Below are 15,826 nucleotides of genomic sequence, written 5' to 3'. Positions count from 1 at the left end.
GGCTTTGGAATTATAAATGTAAATGTTAATAGAATATCTTATTCTCTAAAACCCCACTAGTAAGCATTTTGCAAAAGCAACATGTACAACCTAAATGGAAAATCACTGAAATTTCTTCCCATACTTTTTTATGTCTGTTATACTAAATGCAATTTTCTTTTTTTAAGTTTTCTTGTAAGGTGTTTGTGCTTACAAAAGACAGAGACAGACAGAGAGAGAGTGAGAGAGAGAAACCACCCTCTAGTGGGAATGACCACACTGCAGTCCCTTCTTCATTCTCTCAGAATTTTGGGGCATGCATGCACATACTCCAGTATGTTTTGCCTGCCATTGGGTCAGATTTGAACTGTTTAGTTGACCACGTAGGATCCAGTGCCTTAACCTCTGTGCCACCTGCTGGCCTCTACCTGCAGTATTTTACCAATTATCCATTATGTGTTTAATCAGTGTCACAAGTAGATAGGCTTAAAAAACAAGTAAAACCCAATCCAAAATTTTAGCTTTTTATTTTGTAGTATAGATTACAATTAGTGGACATAATATATTTGATAATAATTATGAGAAATAGCTTTGTCAAAATGTGACAAATTTCAGCCATGAAATATATGATCATCTTACTTGTTGTAAAACTCAGTTTATCATTGGCTGTTGTCATTTGTCACTTGTCCATTGGCTATACTAGTTCTTTCTTATTTTTAGAATTATTTTACTTTGTTTGTTTATTTATTTGTTTGTTTATTTATTTATTATATTTAACCAGAGAGAGAGAGAGAGAAAGAAAGTGAGAAAGCAAGTTGCCAGGTCTGGAACTCAAACCACAGTTGGCCATGTGGGAGTCCAGCATCCTTAACCACCACACCACCTGCTAGCCCCTATATTGGTTCTTAAAAACTTAAAGAAACTTTTTCCTTTCAGAATGCAATATTTAACTTTTTATCTTTTTCCAGGATATGGAAAAATGAACTAAACAATACAAATACTTTCAGAGTTTTACCTCATCCTTCTTTTGTTTACACTGCTAAATTTCATCCAGTTATATCAGAGCTGGTGGTTACAGGATGCTATGATTCTATAATACGGATATGGAAAGTTGATATGAAAGAGGATTCTGCCATATTGGTCCGACAGTTTGATGCTCACAAGAGTTTTATCAATTCCCTCTGTTTTGATACTGAAGGTATGTCAGAGAGTATGTTCCAAATGAAGACTAGTTGCATGAAGAATATTTTTGTTGTTTATTTTACTGGGATAATTATTTAAGTTTGAGATTTTATATATTGATGTTCGCACAGTTAGGTTTATGATGTTATGCAGGTCATATGATAGATTTGACACTTCAGGAATTAATTTTGTAATTTTAAAGTTGTTAAATTCCTACACATTTAGATTAAATTAATCTTTCTATAACAACTAATCAGCAAATTTCATAAGTGTATTTTTTGAGTTGGTGATTATAATTCTTGGTATTATTTTTTAAAGAATACACAAACATTTACAGAAATATGCAGTCATTTCAATGTTAATATATGAATAGTATAGATGGTATTTAAGAATGTGAAATATAGATGTTTTATTAGCTGAAAGAGTAAAGAGATTTATATCTATTTGTCATTTTTTTTACATTATTTCAGAAACAACATATGTAGGCCATAGCTATAATTTAAGTACTGTGGTATCCAGGTCAAAATAATAATCCTGTTAATATGCTTAGTTTAATTATAGAAATATTAATAAATTAGGAACATATTCAGGAAAGGCTCTGAACAGAAAGGTATTTTAAACTCTGCCATAATAGAAGTAGCTCAGGTTATAAAAGAGAGATAAAAAATTTATTCAGATATTTGACTGTGAGATTTTAGATTTTCTTTGTTCAGAATTAGAAAGAACATTCTAATACATGGAGCAGTTCACCAGTTGAATAAACTGTTTTGTAAATATTAAATTCACAGTTGCTAAACAGCCATCTGTTAGTAGTGGGATATATGGTATTTCTGAGTAGCTGTGAAGTTAAACTTGGTGGTCTTTGAGGTCCCATTCAATTTTAGGATGGTCTTACTCTAAAGAACTCATGTTAACTGGAGCCCTTGTTCCTTATTACTTTATTTATTCCCTGATCATTTATTAGTTTCTACTGGGTGTCAGGTATTATGCTAGCAGTATATATTAGAAAATACATGTTTTTCTAGAATTATAAAACATTAGAAAGATTAATAAAAATGAGGACTACATGTTGGATAATTCAAATAAATTTAGCTTTGGAATATAAGCCATATACACATATACTGAGGTGCTCATTTCTTTTTGTATTAAAAGTCAGGTAAGTGACAAGGGAAATAAGTCACCAAAAATAATTTAAAAGAGTGAAGAATTCATTTAGAGATAATTGGGTTTAGGGCAGAGCAGGTGGCATGGTAGTTAAGGTGCTAAACTCCCACTTGGCTTACCATCGTTCAAGTCTCAGGCCTCAAGGCTTCAAAATCATACCAGGTACATGTGCACATGTGCCCAAAATCCCAGGAGAAGAATGGAGGAGGAGGAGAAGGGATTGTGACATGGCCACTCCCACCCCGGGGTGATTTTTCACTTTTTCTCTCACTGTCTTCCTCTGACTCTCTCCTTCAAGTGCACACACCCTATGGCAAACCTTACCCCCAAAAAAGATCATTGGATTTTGATTGTAAGTTGTGTTTTACTTGTTGTTTTTTTTAAAAAACTGAAACACCTTTTAATAGCCTCCAATTCTTTGGCTGTTTTTTTGAGGTCGAGTATCTCCCATTTTCATATTATTTGTTACCTACTCTGTGTGACATTCATAAGTGAGTAACTTTATTTTTTAAATAGGTCATCACATGTATTCAGGAGACTGCACAGGAGTGATTATTGTTTGGAATACCTATGTCAAAGTGAACGATTTGCAACATTCGGTGCGCCACTGGACCATAAATAAGGTATAAGATATTTTATATTTTGGCATTTAATTAAAAATATTGGGGAGGGGACCAGCAGTTAGCATAATGGCTATGTCGCTGGACTCCCACGTAGTCGACCGCGGTTCGAGTCCCGGGCCTGGTGGCTTAAACTCAAACCGGGCGCGTGTGCATGTGTGCCCAAGATCCCGAGAGGAGAATGGAGGAGAAGGGATTGCTGTGTGGCCATCCCCCCTGGGGGGTGATTTCTCGCTTTCTATCTCTCTGTCTCTGTCTGTCTGGCGAGCGCACGTGCCCCATAGCAAAAAGCTCTCCAAAAGAAAAGAAAAAGAAAAAAAGAAAAAAATAAAAATATTGGGGAGCAGAATCCAGCCACATGACTTTAAGACAGGATGACAAGAAATTCTGTTCTGTTCAAAAAGTACATTTTTTGTGATTTTTCTCTGAAAAGTCACTTATTAATTAATTATCACATCTTTCTGGTAGCTAGTTGATAATATTACTGCTTAGTGAAGATTTTCTCCTTTTTTTTTTTTTCAGGTTTCACTTTCACTTTTCTTGAGCCCCAGTTTGCACTATAGCATTCAGTGATCCATTAGCTGAAATTTATGCTGAAGAGAAACATACATTATATTATCAAGTATAAGTAGTAACATATTTTGTGTTATTTGTATTCTTTTTTTCTTGCCTTAGTAAGAAAACTGGGCCCTGCATTTTATGAGCTATGGTGTCTTTCAGAATTACGTAATTATTGTGGGAGTCTTTCACATCATAATAATTGTTCAATTTAAAATTGCTAAGTAGGCAGAAAGAAATGAATAAGCTCTTTTATTTTGGGGCTAGAGTATTTTTAAAGTGGCTAGCATATTTATTGAGAAGCTTTGTTGTATGTTTTTTATTTTAAACTTTAAATGAATTATTAAATTCAATTTTGTTTATAAATTGATCTATCTGCCTAACATATTATACCTTTGTTCTTCAATTTTTCATATTAAATATGTCAGTAGTTGTTCTGCTTTGAAAAATATTATCTGAGTGAAAAAGAATTTAAGCTTTAGTTAAGTCTATTAAATCTATAAGATGTTTAGAAAACAATCTGCTCTCTTTGATTGTTCTCATCTAGTCTTTTTTGTTTTATTTAACTTTATTGTATTATTTACTTACTTATTTTTTTTTAATTTGACCAGAGAAGAACAGAGCGAGTGAGAGAGAGAAAATGAGAAAGCAAGCTGCCAGGTCCAGGACTTGAACTATGACCAGGTGGGAGTCCAGTGCCTTTAACCACCACGCCACCTGCCAGCCCCCTCATCTAGTCTTTTAGATTAATGAATGATGTCTTGGGATTCATAATGTAACCTAATTTCACACACTTTGAAAAGACCTTTCTGATTACCTATGTACCTGAGAGATTGGCAAGGCTCCAAAAGTTCCATTTATAGTCCTTTGAGTCTATGATGCTGAATTTATTATTTGTTTCAAAAACCACTTATTTTTAAAATTAGTATAGTAACTGGGAGATAATGTTCTTACAGATCTATAGTCTAGTCATTACTCGAGATTGTCAAAAATAAGCTAAGAAACGAGCTAGAATGTCTTTTTAGCAGCTGAATGCCATATGGCAAACTAGAGACTATGAATTCATACTCAGTTCTGTTCAGCCAGCAGTGTGACAAATTCTGCAGTAGGTTATAGTCATCTGTTCCTTAGAATAAAGTGTCCGTGTGCTGTTGCATACAGTCCTTGGGCCAGGATGCTGGCTTTAAAACAAAGGTATTTTGTGTTTGAGCATGAATATCATAAGGACTAATGTGGAGGAAATTATAAGATACAATAGACACTAAATCTACCAGCAACTTTCTCAAATTTATACCTAACACTTAACTTGTTATACACTTTTGTTTTTGTTTTGCACATGTGCCTCTGTTTTAGTTGCTTAAACCTCCTACAGTGCTTCTGCCATCCCCCAAATGTAGTTCCACTCACTGAAATCCCCTTCTGTAGTATCAGTGTTTCACTTTTTTCTGTAACTTTTGAAAAAAAAATAACTGACAGCAGGTCTTAGTGTCAAATAGCAGGGGGCTCAGCTGCCAAGGTTGGGATTGCGACACCACTGTTGCTGGTGCCTGCCCTCTTCTGAAGAGGAGCTCCTCTAGGTGAAAACAGAAAACAAGGAGTTCTTGGGAGGCGAGGGTGGCTAATGCAGAATCGGCCTGCAGATTAAAGCAGACTTTCCTTTGATTCTTTAGATTTGAGCCTTAGCAAGTTTGCATGTGCAGTTTTTTTATTTCTGCTGGTAATTCCAACAAGTACCTTTGGTAATTCTCCTGATACAAAGTTTGTTTAGGCAGGTTCTCCTTTGGTGTTTATTTCTTTCTAGACATGATTAGCTGGGTATGTCTTTTAGTTGTCTGAAATAGCTATCAAAAAAGTCCTTAAAACCTTTTTTAAAATTACAATGTAAATGAAATGATTTCAGAAAAAGATGTCAATTAGATACCCTTTTTAAAGACAAATGGGAGTGTATGAAGAAAGAAGTTGAAACTGTAGTAGAACTTGAAAGTTAATTTCACACTTAATTTTGAAATTATAAAACATCGGGTTCTTTCTTAATGATGTTAAATAGAAAATGCAAGGTTAAAAGATATGTTTATTGGGGACCAGCAGGTGGCATGGTGGTTAAGGTGCTGGACACTCCCATATGGCCGACCACAGTTCGAGTCCTGGACATGGTGACTTGCTTTCTCATGTTCCCTCTCTCTCTCTCTTTCTCTCTCTCTTTTTGTGTTTGTGTCTGTCTCTGGTCAAATTAAAATAAATGAATGAGTAAACAAAATAAAATAATTCTTTAAAAAAAGATGTTTATTGGAACTTCTTGCTTGAAAATGACTAAATTTGGGGAAGGTGAATATACTGCAAAAACACATACTAATTAAATAGAGCATTACATAATTTTCTATCCTAAATTGACATTACTGGGAATTTTTTTTGCTAACAATTTTAAAGTGCTTTATATAGCAAATTGAAAATGACATTCTAAATTTAATTTTGTATTCTTAGAAAAGGGTTTAATGTTCAACAGAATCTTCGGTTGTAGATTATCTTTTTTATCTTTTTTAACAACATTTTAGGAAATTAAAGAAACCGAGTTTAAGGGGATTCCAATTAGTTATTTGGAGGTTCATCCCAATGGAAAACGTTTGTTAATCCATACCAAAGACAGTACTTTGAGAATTATGGATCTCCGAATGTAAGTATATTTCATTACTAACAGAATAACTACCCATAGAACAAGTAATGAATTAATTTATATTTATAAACTGTAGCAGTGTTTCTGGTTTTTTTTGTTTTTTTGTTTTTGTTTTTGTTATTTTTAAAGAGGTTTTTGCTATAGGGCACATGCACTCACCAGAAAGAGAGACAGAAAGCGAGAAATCACCCCCTAAGGGAGATGGCCATGCCACAATCCCTTCTCCATTCTCTTCTCAGGATCTTGGGCATGCACACACACATACCTGGTGTGAGTTTAAGCCACCAGGTCCGGGACTTGAACCACAGTTGACTACATGGGAGTCCAGCGACATAGCCATTATGCCAGCTGCTGGTCCCAAATGAGAAAGCAAGCCACCAGGTACAGGATTTAAACCATGGTTGGCCGTGAGAGAGTCCAGCACCTTAAACCACCACGCTACCTGCTGGCCCTTGTAGGAGTGGTTTTTAACTGACTTCTGAGGGAGCATCTGATGCATCCGGCAACATTTTGTAATTTGTCTTCTAATATCTAATGAGTAGACAGCAGAGGTACTGCTAAGCATCCTATGACTTATAAGGCAGCCTCCCAAATCAAAGAATTATCTGGCACCAAATCTGATAGTTCTGAGGCTAAGATGTAGACAGTTGTTTTTTATTTTCACATTTTAAAGCAAACTTTGACCTTCAACACTAAACAAATCTTTTATATCTATGATATTGGTATAGCATTGTATTATGATATAATGTCATAACTGAATGAAAGTGCTTTTAATTAGTACATCCTTGCTTTTTTTCTTTGCTTTATTTCTAAATGAAGACAAGTGAACGAAATGTACTTATGATAAACAGCAGAAGCAGAGTTCTGGGGAAATCAGCACAGACTTCTGTTGTGCTTTTGTTTTTCAGTTAGAGTTCTTGTCAAACAACTGAGAAAAAGCTATTTTATTAGATTTCCTTATTGCATTTAGAAAGGCAAATATGATCATTTCTATTTTAAGTTCTGCAAGTATGGTTTTAGGGCTACCCATTAAGTCTTTCAATATTTATAAAAAGTAGTTCAAGACAATGGCATTGATGATGTAGGAGAATGATAAGCAGAATTAGTGCTCATCTAGTTGTACACATCCAAAATAATACAAAAAAATTTAATAACATTAAAACATGAGATCTTCTAGAACTGGAATCTGTTTATTCTTTCTTCCATACATAGTAGTCAGTACTCAATATAATATGTATCTTTAATGAGTAGATAGAGATAATAATAACATCTTACTTTTCATGGTAGCAATAATGCTGATAACTATGTTACTACAAACAGTTCATGAAAAGATGTAATTAAAGTGTTTGCTTATTTTGGTAAAAAAATTTTTTTTAACTGGTACATTTTTTTATAGTGTGCATTGTTTTTCCTTAAAATTTTTGAAGAACCCACATATATATATATATATAATATAGTCTTTTGTTAAAGGATCTTTTGAGAAGTTAGCACTTTATCTCTGTCTTGAAGGGTGGATTGAATTCAGAAAGATAGAAGTGTTTCTTTATTATGGAAAACATAAAATGAAGTTTACAAGTGAGTTTAAGTGTTCAAGGCAGAGTGAATAAATCTTTATGAGCATAAGTTTTCTGTTTGTTTTAAGGACAATATAGAGAGAACTTTCAGAAATTGAGATTAGGGGGCAGCTTCATGGCCTATTAGTTAAGGAAGCTGGATCCCACATGGCTGACTGCATGTCAAGTCCTGGTCCCAGAGGCTTGAGAAACATGCTGGGCACATATACCCAAGATCACAGAGGATGGAGAAATGGAGGAGAAGGGATTGTAGTATGAGCACATCCCATTGTGTGTGAGGTTGCTTTCTGCCTATCTCTTTTTGATGAATGCAAGTACCCTCTGCCAGTTTCAAAAAATGAAAAATGGAAAAAAGCAAGTAATAAGAATTAGAACCAGATTAGAAAACTAGACTAAGGAGTTTTGTTATTCCCTTTTAAGTAGTATAGTATATAGCTAAAGACCATGCTTGAGCTCTAGAGATATATTACTCCTAGTCAGATACTACCTTTTTCACCCCTTAATGATTCATTAGCCTCTCTATGCTCATTTTTCATCTCTCATATTGGAGAAATAATATATAATACTCATAAGAGATTGGTGGGGGAATAAACTAGTTAATGCATACTGTTTAATCACTTAAAACAGTAAAACATGTAGCAAGGACTCTAGAAATTTTTGATACAGTAATTCATTGTCTAGGAATTTATGTCAAGAAAATACTAAAACAGTGGCACACACAAACACACACCAAAGATCATTCATAAAAATCAGGTTCTTAGTAGAAAAAACTGGGAACATTCTAAATGTTATCCAGCAATAGAAAATTTCCTTAAATATATTTCAACAATGATGAAATATATATCTATTAAATGATAATATGTAATCTATTTTTCTAACATGAAAGTCTTATTTATGACTGCTTGTTAAGTGAAAAAAAGCAGGTTATAGCACAGTATATTTAATAGACTCTGTAAATCAGGAATGATAAAAGTACCTACCCAACACATAGTAACCACTGAAACAGAGTTAGCTGTTATTCATAACTAAAAAGTCTGAAAGGTTGTATATTTTATTTAATAGAAAATTTTAAAATATGTGTTTATTTGTGTAGGGGCCAAGTATTTCTTGTGTGATTTAAAAATTTCATCAGGTGGAAGAAACTATAAAAACATAAAATATCTCTGTATATTTTAGCAAAGAACTCAAATGCTGCATGCATAAAGTAATCTCTCTCCATGTATAGAATTAATCTGTCTTATCCAAATCTACAAAGTGTGTTTTTTTGTTTTGTGGTAATTTCCCTGTATATCTTCGATTTTACATTGATATATTTCTTTTCTCTCCTGCTAAGTTGTAAGCTCCCTGGGCTCTGAGACTAGGTCTTCTTTATTCTGCATTCACCAAAGACTGTCTCCCATTTGACAGATTTCTCAAAAGTTTATTGAATGTATATCAAGTATTTAAAAGTTTTTCTACTCTCTGCATTTTAAATAATTAAGACAGGTTCATTTGTAAAATCTTTTTTGTTTATAGATTAGTGGCAAGGAAATTTGTAGGTGCGGCAAATTACCGGGAGAAGATTCACAGTACGTTGACACCATGTGGGACTTTTCTCTTTGCTGGAAGTGAGGATGGTATAGTATATGTTTGGAACCCAGAAACAGGTAAATATTTAGTAATCTTCAAAAATCTTCAGGGAGAGGGCTTGAAAAATTGAGAAAAATATCTTTTTTATTACTATTTGCTATAGGGTGTATGAACTAGCTGAAGAGAAACAGAGAGAGAGGGAGAGAATGTGAGAAAGCAGCCCCCAGGGAGGGTGACCAGGCTGATATCCCATTTCCTCCATTCTCATCTAGCATCTCGGACATACATGCACATGAATGTGGCATGTTTTTCAGGCCTCCAGGTCTGTAACTCAAACTGTGCAGTTGGCCATGTGGGATCTAGTCACCTTTGGCCATGTGGGATCCAGTCACCTTAACCACACCACTGCCTGGCTGGCCCCCCAAAATACCATTTTTATGATAATAACTTTCAAGGAAATTTTTATTTCAGACTTTCAGTGGTTTTTTAAGATTAGAAAACCTTTAATGAAACTCAACTGCAGTTTCTAATTACATTAAATTCTGTTTTTTATTGTTGTAATATCTTTTTGAAATTAGAATTTTGCATTCCAGGTCAAGGCTTTTTCTTTTTGTCTGTAATGAGATACTGCTGATTTTAGAGACATAATACAAGACACAAAATGTTCTAAGCTGAATTTAGAAATATAACTACACAGACAAATAGTTGAACACACACAGTATATCTTCATTAGTAAAATATATATATATATATATGTAAACGTTATTAGTTTTTAATTTGCTACATGTGTTTGCTGCAGAGAGAAAGGGAGAAAGTGAGAAAGCACTCCTCAGGAGGGATGGCCTTGCTCCAATACCATCTCCTCCATTTTCCTCTTGGCATTTTGAGCATGCATGCTGACACACACCTGGCACACTTTCCAGACCACCATGTCCAAGACTTGAACTGCGCAGTTGGCCATGTGGGATCTAGCCGTCTTTACCATGCTGCTCACTGGCCTTGTGAAAGGTTTGGGTGATTAAATACAAATGTACATGAATTACTGTTATTCACTTTTTAAATTAAACACATTATCACAGGGCCAGGTCAATAGCCTAGTGGCTAAGTGAGCCAACTGAGGTTTGAATCCCAGTGAAGGTGGCTTTAAAAACATATTGGGCACATCTGTGTGCATGCCCAGAACCTCAACAGGTTGGGAAACTAGAGAACAGGGATTGCAGTGACAGCACCTTAGTAGGTAATGATGCTTTCTTCCTCCTTCTCCATGACTGGCAAGTGTATCTGCCTTTTTGACAATTAACAAAATAGGATTATAGGGCCAGCGGGTGGCATGGTGGTTAAGGCACTGTATCCCACATGGCCTACTCAGTTTTCAAGTCCTGGACCCAGCAGCTTCAAAAACACACCAGGAATATGGACATGCATGCCCAAAATCCCAAAAAGAGAATGAAGGAGAAGGGATCCCAACAAAACCATCCTCCCTAGGAAGTGATTTTTCACTTTCCTTCTGCCTCTGTCTCTCTCTGGTGACCACACATGCCCAATGGCAAAGATTTTTTAAAAAGAAAATTATTACAAAAATTTCACTTTTTCAACAATAAAATTATTATATTGGGCAGTTCATTTGTGCTTCACCTTTGATTTTCAAAAGAAAAATTAAACTACATGAACTTTTATGTTAATAGGAAATTGAGAGAATGTTATAAAATTTACTTTAAATTTTTTTAATGAAATTTTATTTCACCTTGCTTATTTTGTTTTTCCTAGAGGCATTTTGACTAGTCAGCTCAATTAGAGTTTTTTCTTTTCTTTTTTTTTTTTTTTTTTGTACTCTGTTTTGATACTTTAGCATTAAAAGAGCAATTAAGTAGTTTTTCCCCTTCAATAAGTGGAGCTAGTATTTGGCTTTTTGACTTGCAAGTTCCACAGACCTCTGCTTTAAATGTCTTTTAGTCATAAAGCAGATGGTACCTCGAACAACCTATAGAAGGAGAAAAAAAAAAAAAAAAAAAAACAAGAAAAGAACAATTAAACCCTCACTAAACCTCTCCCAGCTAGAATTTTTAACATGTTACAGTCCTAGAATCCACCACACCTCCATCTAGTTCTGCCCAGAATTCCCTGTTAGTTGGAGTTGCTCAGCTCTTATATGTTCTTATACCTATCTCCTTCCTTCTAATCACTGTTTTTATTTTGTGCCCTGAAAACCTCAGTGAAAAGATTAAGATTTAGAGAAAGGAGGCCAACAGAATGCAAAATAAAGACGTATTTAGGGACAAATAGATGGCCTAATGGTTACATTGCTGGACTCCCATGTAGGCGATAGCAGTTCAAGTCCTGGACTCTGGCTTAAAACTTAAACTGGTTGTGTGTGTCTGTGTGCCCAAAATCCCAAGAGGAGAATGGAAAAGGGATTGCAGCATGACCACCATCCTGGGGGGTGATTTCTTATTTTCTGTCTGTCTTTCTCTGTCTCTTTAGCAAGCACACATGCCCTATAGCAAAATTCTCTCTCTAAAAGTAAAAATTATTATTCAATACAGTGATACTCAAATATTTATAAGTATTTGAGCTTTTTATGTAAATAATATGAGCTTTATCATTAATTACTATAAATAGTTTCTAATAAGTTATCCCATAATCTTTAATGAGAGATGATACAATACTGATGATCTTATCTCATTTTTAGGAGAACAAGTAGCGATGTATTCTGACCTACCATTCAAATCACCCATTCGAGATGTTTCTTATCATCCATTTGAAAATTTGGTTGCATTTTGTGCATTTGGGCAGAATGAACCAATTCTTCTCTATATTTATGATTTCCATGGTAAGTCTGTTGCTTGATAAGTAAAGAGTAATTAGAGTAACCTGTACATTTAGATTGAACCAGGAATCATGAGTTCTGTCAGATCTGCTGTCTTTTGTATCTTTGTATTAACAGCGCTCTCTTGCTAAACTGAAAGAGCCAAAAAGATTAAATAGATTGTATTCGTATTATAACATTTTATTTTTCTGTAAGCATGATTAGTATATATACATAATGGTTGTGTCCAACTATTGGAATTACAGGAAGGCATCACTTTTTTTGTAAATTAACTTAAGTACATAAAATTCACCTAAAAATTATTTGATAACATGTTAACTAAATTTAAAAGGTAGATGTCACTTAAGAAATGTGGACTTTTAATGTTTGCAGTTGAATATTGAACTAATTTCCATGTTTTTATCTTTACTGAAGCATGAGTTTTAGTAAGATGTAGTTTTGAGAGTTTCTTAGCATAATGGGGCAAAAATTAAATGTCAATAAAAACATGACCTGTAGTTAGAAATCTTTTCAGGTCCAAAATTACGCTAACCTACCATTCTGAGAACAATAAGGAAATAAACAGTAGATACAGTTTTCAGGAATATTTTGGCACTCTAAGAATTGTTTGGATCTATGCTGTTTTTTATGTATTTCTTTAATTTCTATTCTAAAATTGGAATTTTATTTTTCTACATTAAGATAATAGTGCCATCTTTCTCAAAATTATAGTTCCATTTTCTATATATAGTAATTCTTGTACAAAAAGCAAAGGTCTTTATTAGTTTCTTTGATTTGTTCACAATGTTATGTGTCAATGCTGTTTTTAATAGTTAGGATGTCTTATATGCATGTATGGTTGCACAAATATCATAAATGTATAAATACACAAATATGTTTATAGGTGACATTAATGTAGAACTAAACAAAGTGTTTTAAGTAATTGTTAAGTTTACAAAGTTAATATAAATCGAGCTGTTTAAGTGCTAAGTTATTAGACACTTAGGTTATAAACCTGAAGTTCTTGATCCTAGCATGGATTATATTTTGCATTTTTCAGCTGAACGATATTAAAAATAATGCTTAAAATGTATCTTATTCTGAGGAACTTTACAGAAAAGAAACAATTTCTGAAACATATACTCAAATTTATAGAAAACTATTACCAATTTTAGAATTGTCAAGCAGCACAATACCATTTGATATTACATGTGCTTATGAGCAAAAATAAACACTGATTATAGGGAATGGCAGATAGACTTCTCAAATCATCCAATGTCTAAATCTAGAATCTAGTTCTAAAATGTGTCCTGAAACAATTCTATCTCAATACTCACTCTACATCCTCACATAAACAAAGAGGATTATACCTAAATACTTCGTAATTGGAACTGTTATACAGGAAATAAGCAGCACAGCTATTTCCTCAGACTCTAAAGTGGTTTCACAACAGTATTCATTGAATTTCTAATTTATTTTTAGGCTTTTGAAAGTTTTACTACAAATGCGAGTTAAAGTTCCACTCTACCTTTTTATCTTCAAGAAGTTTATTTTTTGTCATTGACAGAGAACTTCATCATTTCATTAACAGATTAGACCAAGATAGTAGGTTTGCAGATTTAGTTTTTAGACAATAGGCATTTTGTCTAAGAAGCCTATACTAGAACTGTACTAGAGCTAAGTATTTTAGGAGTATAAAGACATGGTTTTTTTGCTGTGTTCTATTACTTTACTGACCTTGTACATACTTCTTTCTTTCTTAAAGCTCCCCTTTCTTATCTATTAAATGTACCACTAGTACTGTCCTTCCTAAGAGGATTATTTGTGAGGATGCTGTGAAATAGTGATTGTGAAAGTACTTTTAAAATTAATAGGTGCTATATTAAAATAAGCAACAGATTAAGTGAATTGTTATCATACTCTTCCAACTACTGTACACTTGACTTTATTGGAATTTATGTGTTAGTGTGCTGATCAGCATTCATATGTGGAATAGAATTGAAAAAGGCTCTTCCCTCCTTTCTTTAATTCTGTTAGTCAGACTTTTCCTTTTATTTATTAAAGTGCCTACCTTTCTAGTTCAGTTATTTTAGAAAATAAATGCATAAAGTTTTTGGGACTAGCACATGGCATAATGGATATGTTTGTTGCTGTATACCCACATGGCCGACCACAGTTTGAGTCTCAGACCTGGAAGCCTGAAATACATGCTTGGCACATGTGTATGTGTGCCCAGAATCTTGAGAGAGCTATGGAGGAAAAGGGATTGTGACATGGCCATCCCCCTGGAGGGAGGAGGGGTGGATTTCTCACTTTCTGTCTGTCTTTCTCTCTGAGGAGGGCACATGCTCTATAGCAAAATTCTCTCTCTAAAAAAAAAAAAAACAAAAAAACAAAGAGCGTAATATTCTAGCTACACTATCTTAATATGAAAGAACCAAGATTTCCATGAATATGTTAGAAATTAAAATATTCAAATAATACACACATGAAATTTAAATTATTTGTGCAGTGTATTTAGAACATAATGATACACTAATACACATTTACAAATCAATTAAAACTCAAAATTTTTGAGACATTTTCCCAACTCTTTGTTGCCTATTTTAAAAAGAGGAAGTTTAGGAAGAAATTTAGTAATCTCAAGCCATTTAGGATTTAGCACAGTTCTTGTGAATGGCATAGCTGTATAAGAAAATGGAAAATTTTTTTAGACTCCTAAATATTTTACTTATTAAATACAGACCTGAATAATAAAATTAAATAGTACTTAGATTTTTCATTGAAAACTATAGTATTTATTATTGACCTAATATAGTTTGCCTTGTGTTCTATTTTTAATATAGAAGTTTTTGTCCAAATTTTCTTGTCTGAAAATTGAATCTCCATGTGCCTTTATATAAATTTTTAATGCTATAAAATTCAAAATATATGAAATGGCTAAGTGATTTTTAAATAGTATTTATCAGCACATCTGATAATTTTCAAAGAAAATGGAGCACGCTCATGTTTTTTATAAGTTGAATGGGCTGCGAATGAGACCACAATGGTAGCTAAATGTATCATTCATCTTTCAGTTCTAGCAAAATCTGTGAAGAGTCAGCAAGCATCTTTCCCTGTTAAGCATATGATCATGTTGTGGTCTTTTGGGTCTTTCATTCTACTGACTTTTTGCTTTTTTTGGTAAGAAATATGATTTTTACTTTCAGAAGGCAGTTTTATTTGCCTGATGTTGAAAGGGTTAATCATCTAGTAATACAAATTTTAGTCACAGAGTACCACAGATAATGTACTCTTAGGATTCCCATAATAACAAAGTACTAATCAGAGAAACGGCTTCTACTGACTTAAATTTATGAAGCTAGAGTCTAGCAATTAATGTTTTGTTATTAATGTTTGTCTACCTCAGTTTATACTATGCCATTCTACATGTAATAATTATAGCTAATATTTGCATGGCCCTTTCTATGTCCTTGGTATGTATGTTTTAAGCATTTTACATATATTTGAACTGTTTACAATAATCTTCTGACATATTCTTATCCTCATTTTACAAGAGCTAGGGCTTAAATCAATATAGTCTGGTCTTAGAGTTCATGTTCTTAGTAACTATACCGAACTGCCTTTTAACTTAATTGTCCTACACCAACCTGCAGGTTTTCTGAAATATCAAGTTTTACTAATTGGTCTTTTTTTTTTTTTT

General features: G+C 33.6%; 1 protein-coding gene across 6 annotated transcripts in view; it reads left to right on the top strand.

The window, feature by feature from the left end:
- Positions 1-15,826, top strand: part of AHI1 (Abelson helper integration site 1) — a 220,541-nt gene that overhangs the window by 61,938 nt on the left and 142,777 nt on the right. For all 6 annotated transcript variants that reach the window (XM_014586221.2, XM_027770239.1, XM_006144344.3 and 3 more), the window contains exons 14-18: positions 948-1,177; positions 2,842-2,948; positions 6,056-6,174; positions 9,264-9,394; positions 12,007-12,147. In XM_014586221.2, coding sequence (XP_014441707.1) covers positions 948-1,177; positions 2,842-2,948; positions 6,056-6,174; positions 9,264-9,394; positions 12,007-12,147 — 728 coding nt within the window. The remainder of the gene's footprint in view (positions 1-947; positions 1,178-2,841; positions 2,949-6,055; positions 6,175-9,263; positions 9,395-12,006; positions 12,148-15,826) is intronic.

This window comes from Tupaia chinensis, unplaced genomic scaffold (assembly GCF_000334495.1).
Source record: "Tupaia chinensis unplaced genomic scaffold, TupChi_1.0 Scaffold000117_2, whole genome shotgun sequence".
Classification (NCBI taxonomy): domain Eukaryota; kingdom Metazoa; phylum Chordata; class Mammalia; order Scandentia; family Tupaiidae; genus Tupaia; species Tupaia belangeri.
The sequence above is the reverse complement of the archived record's forward strand: the minus strand, read 5'-3'. Positions and strand labels throughout refer to the sequence as shown.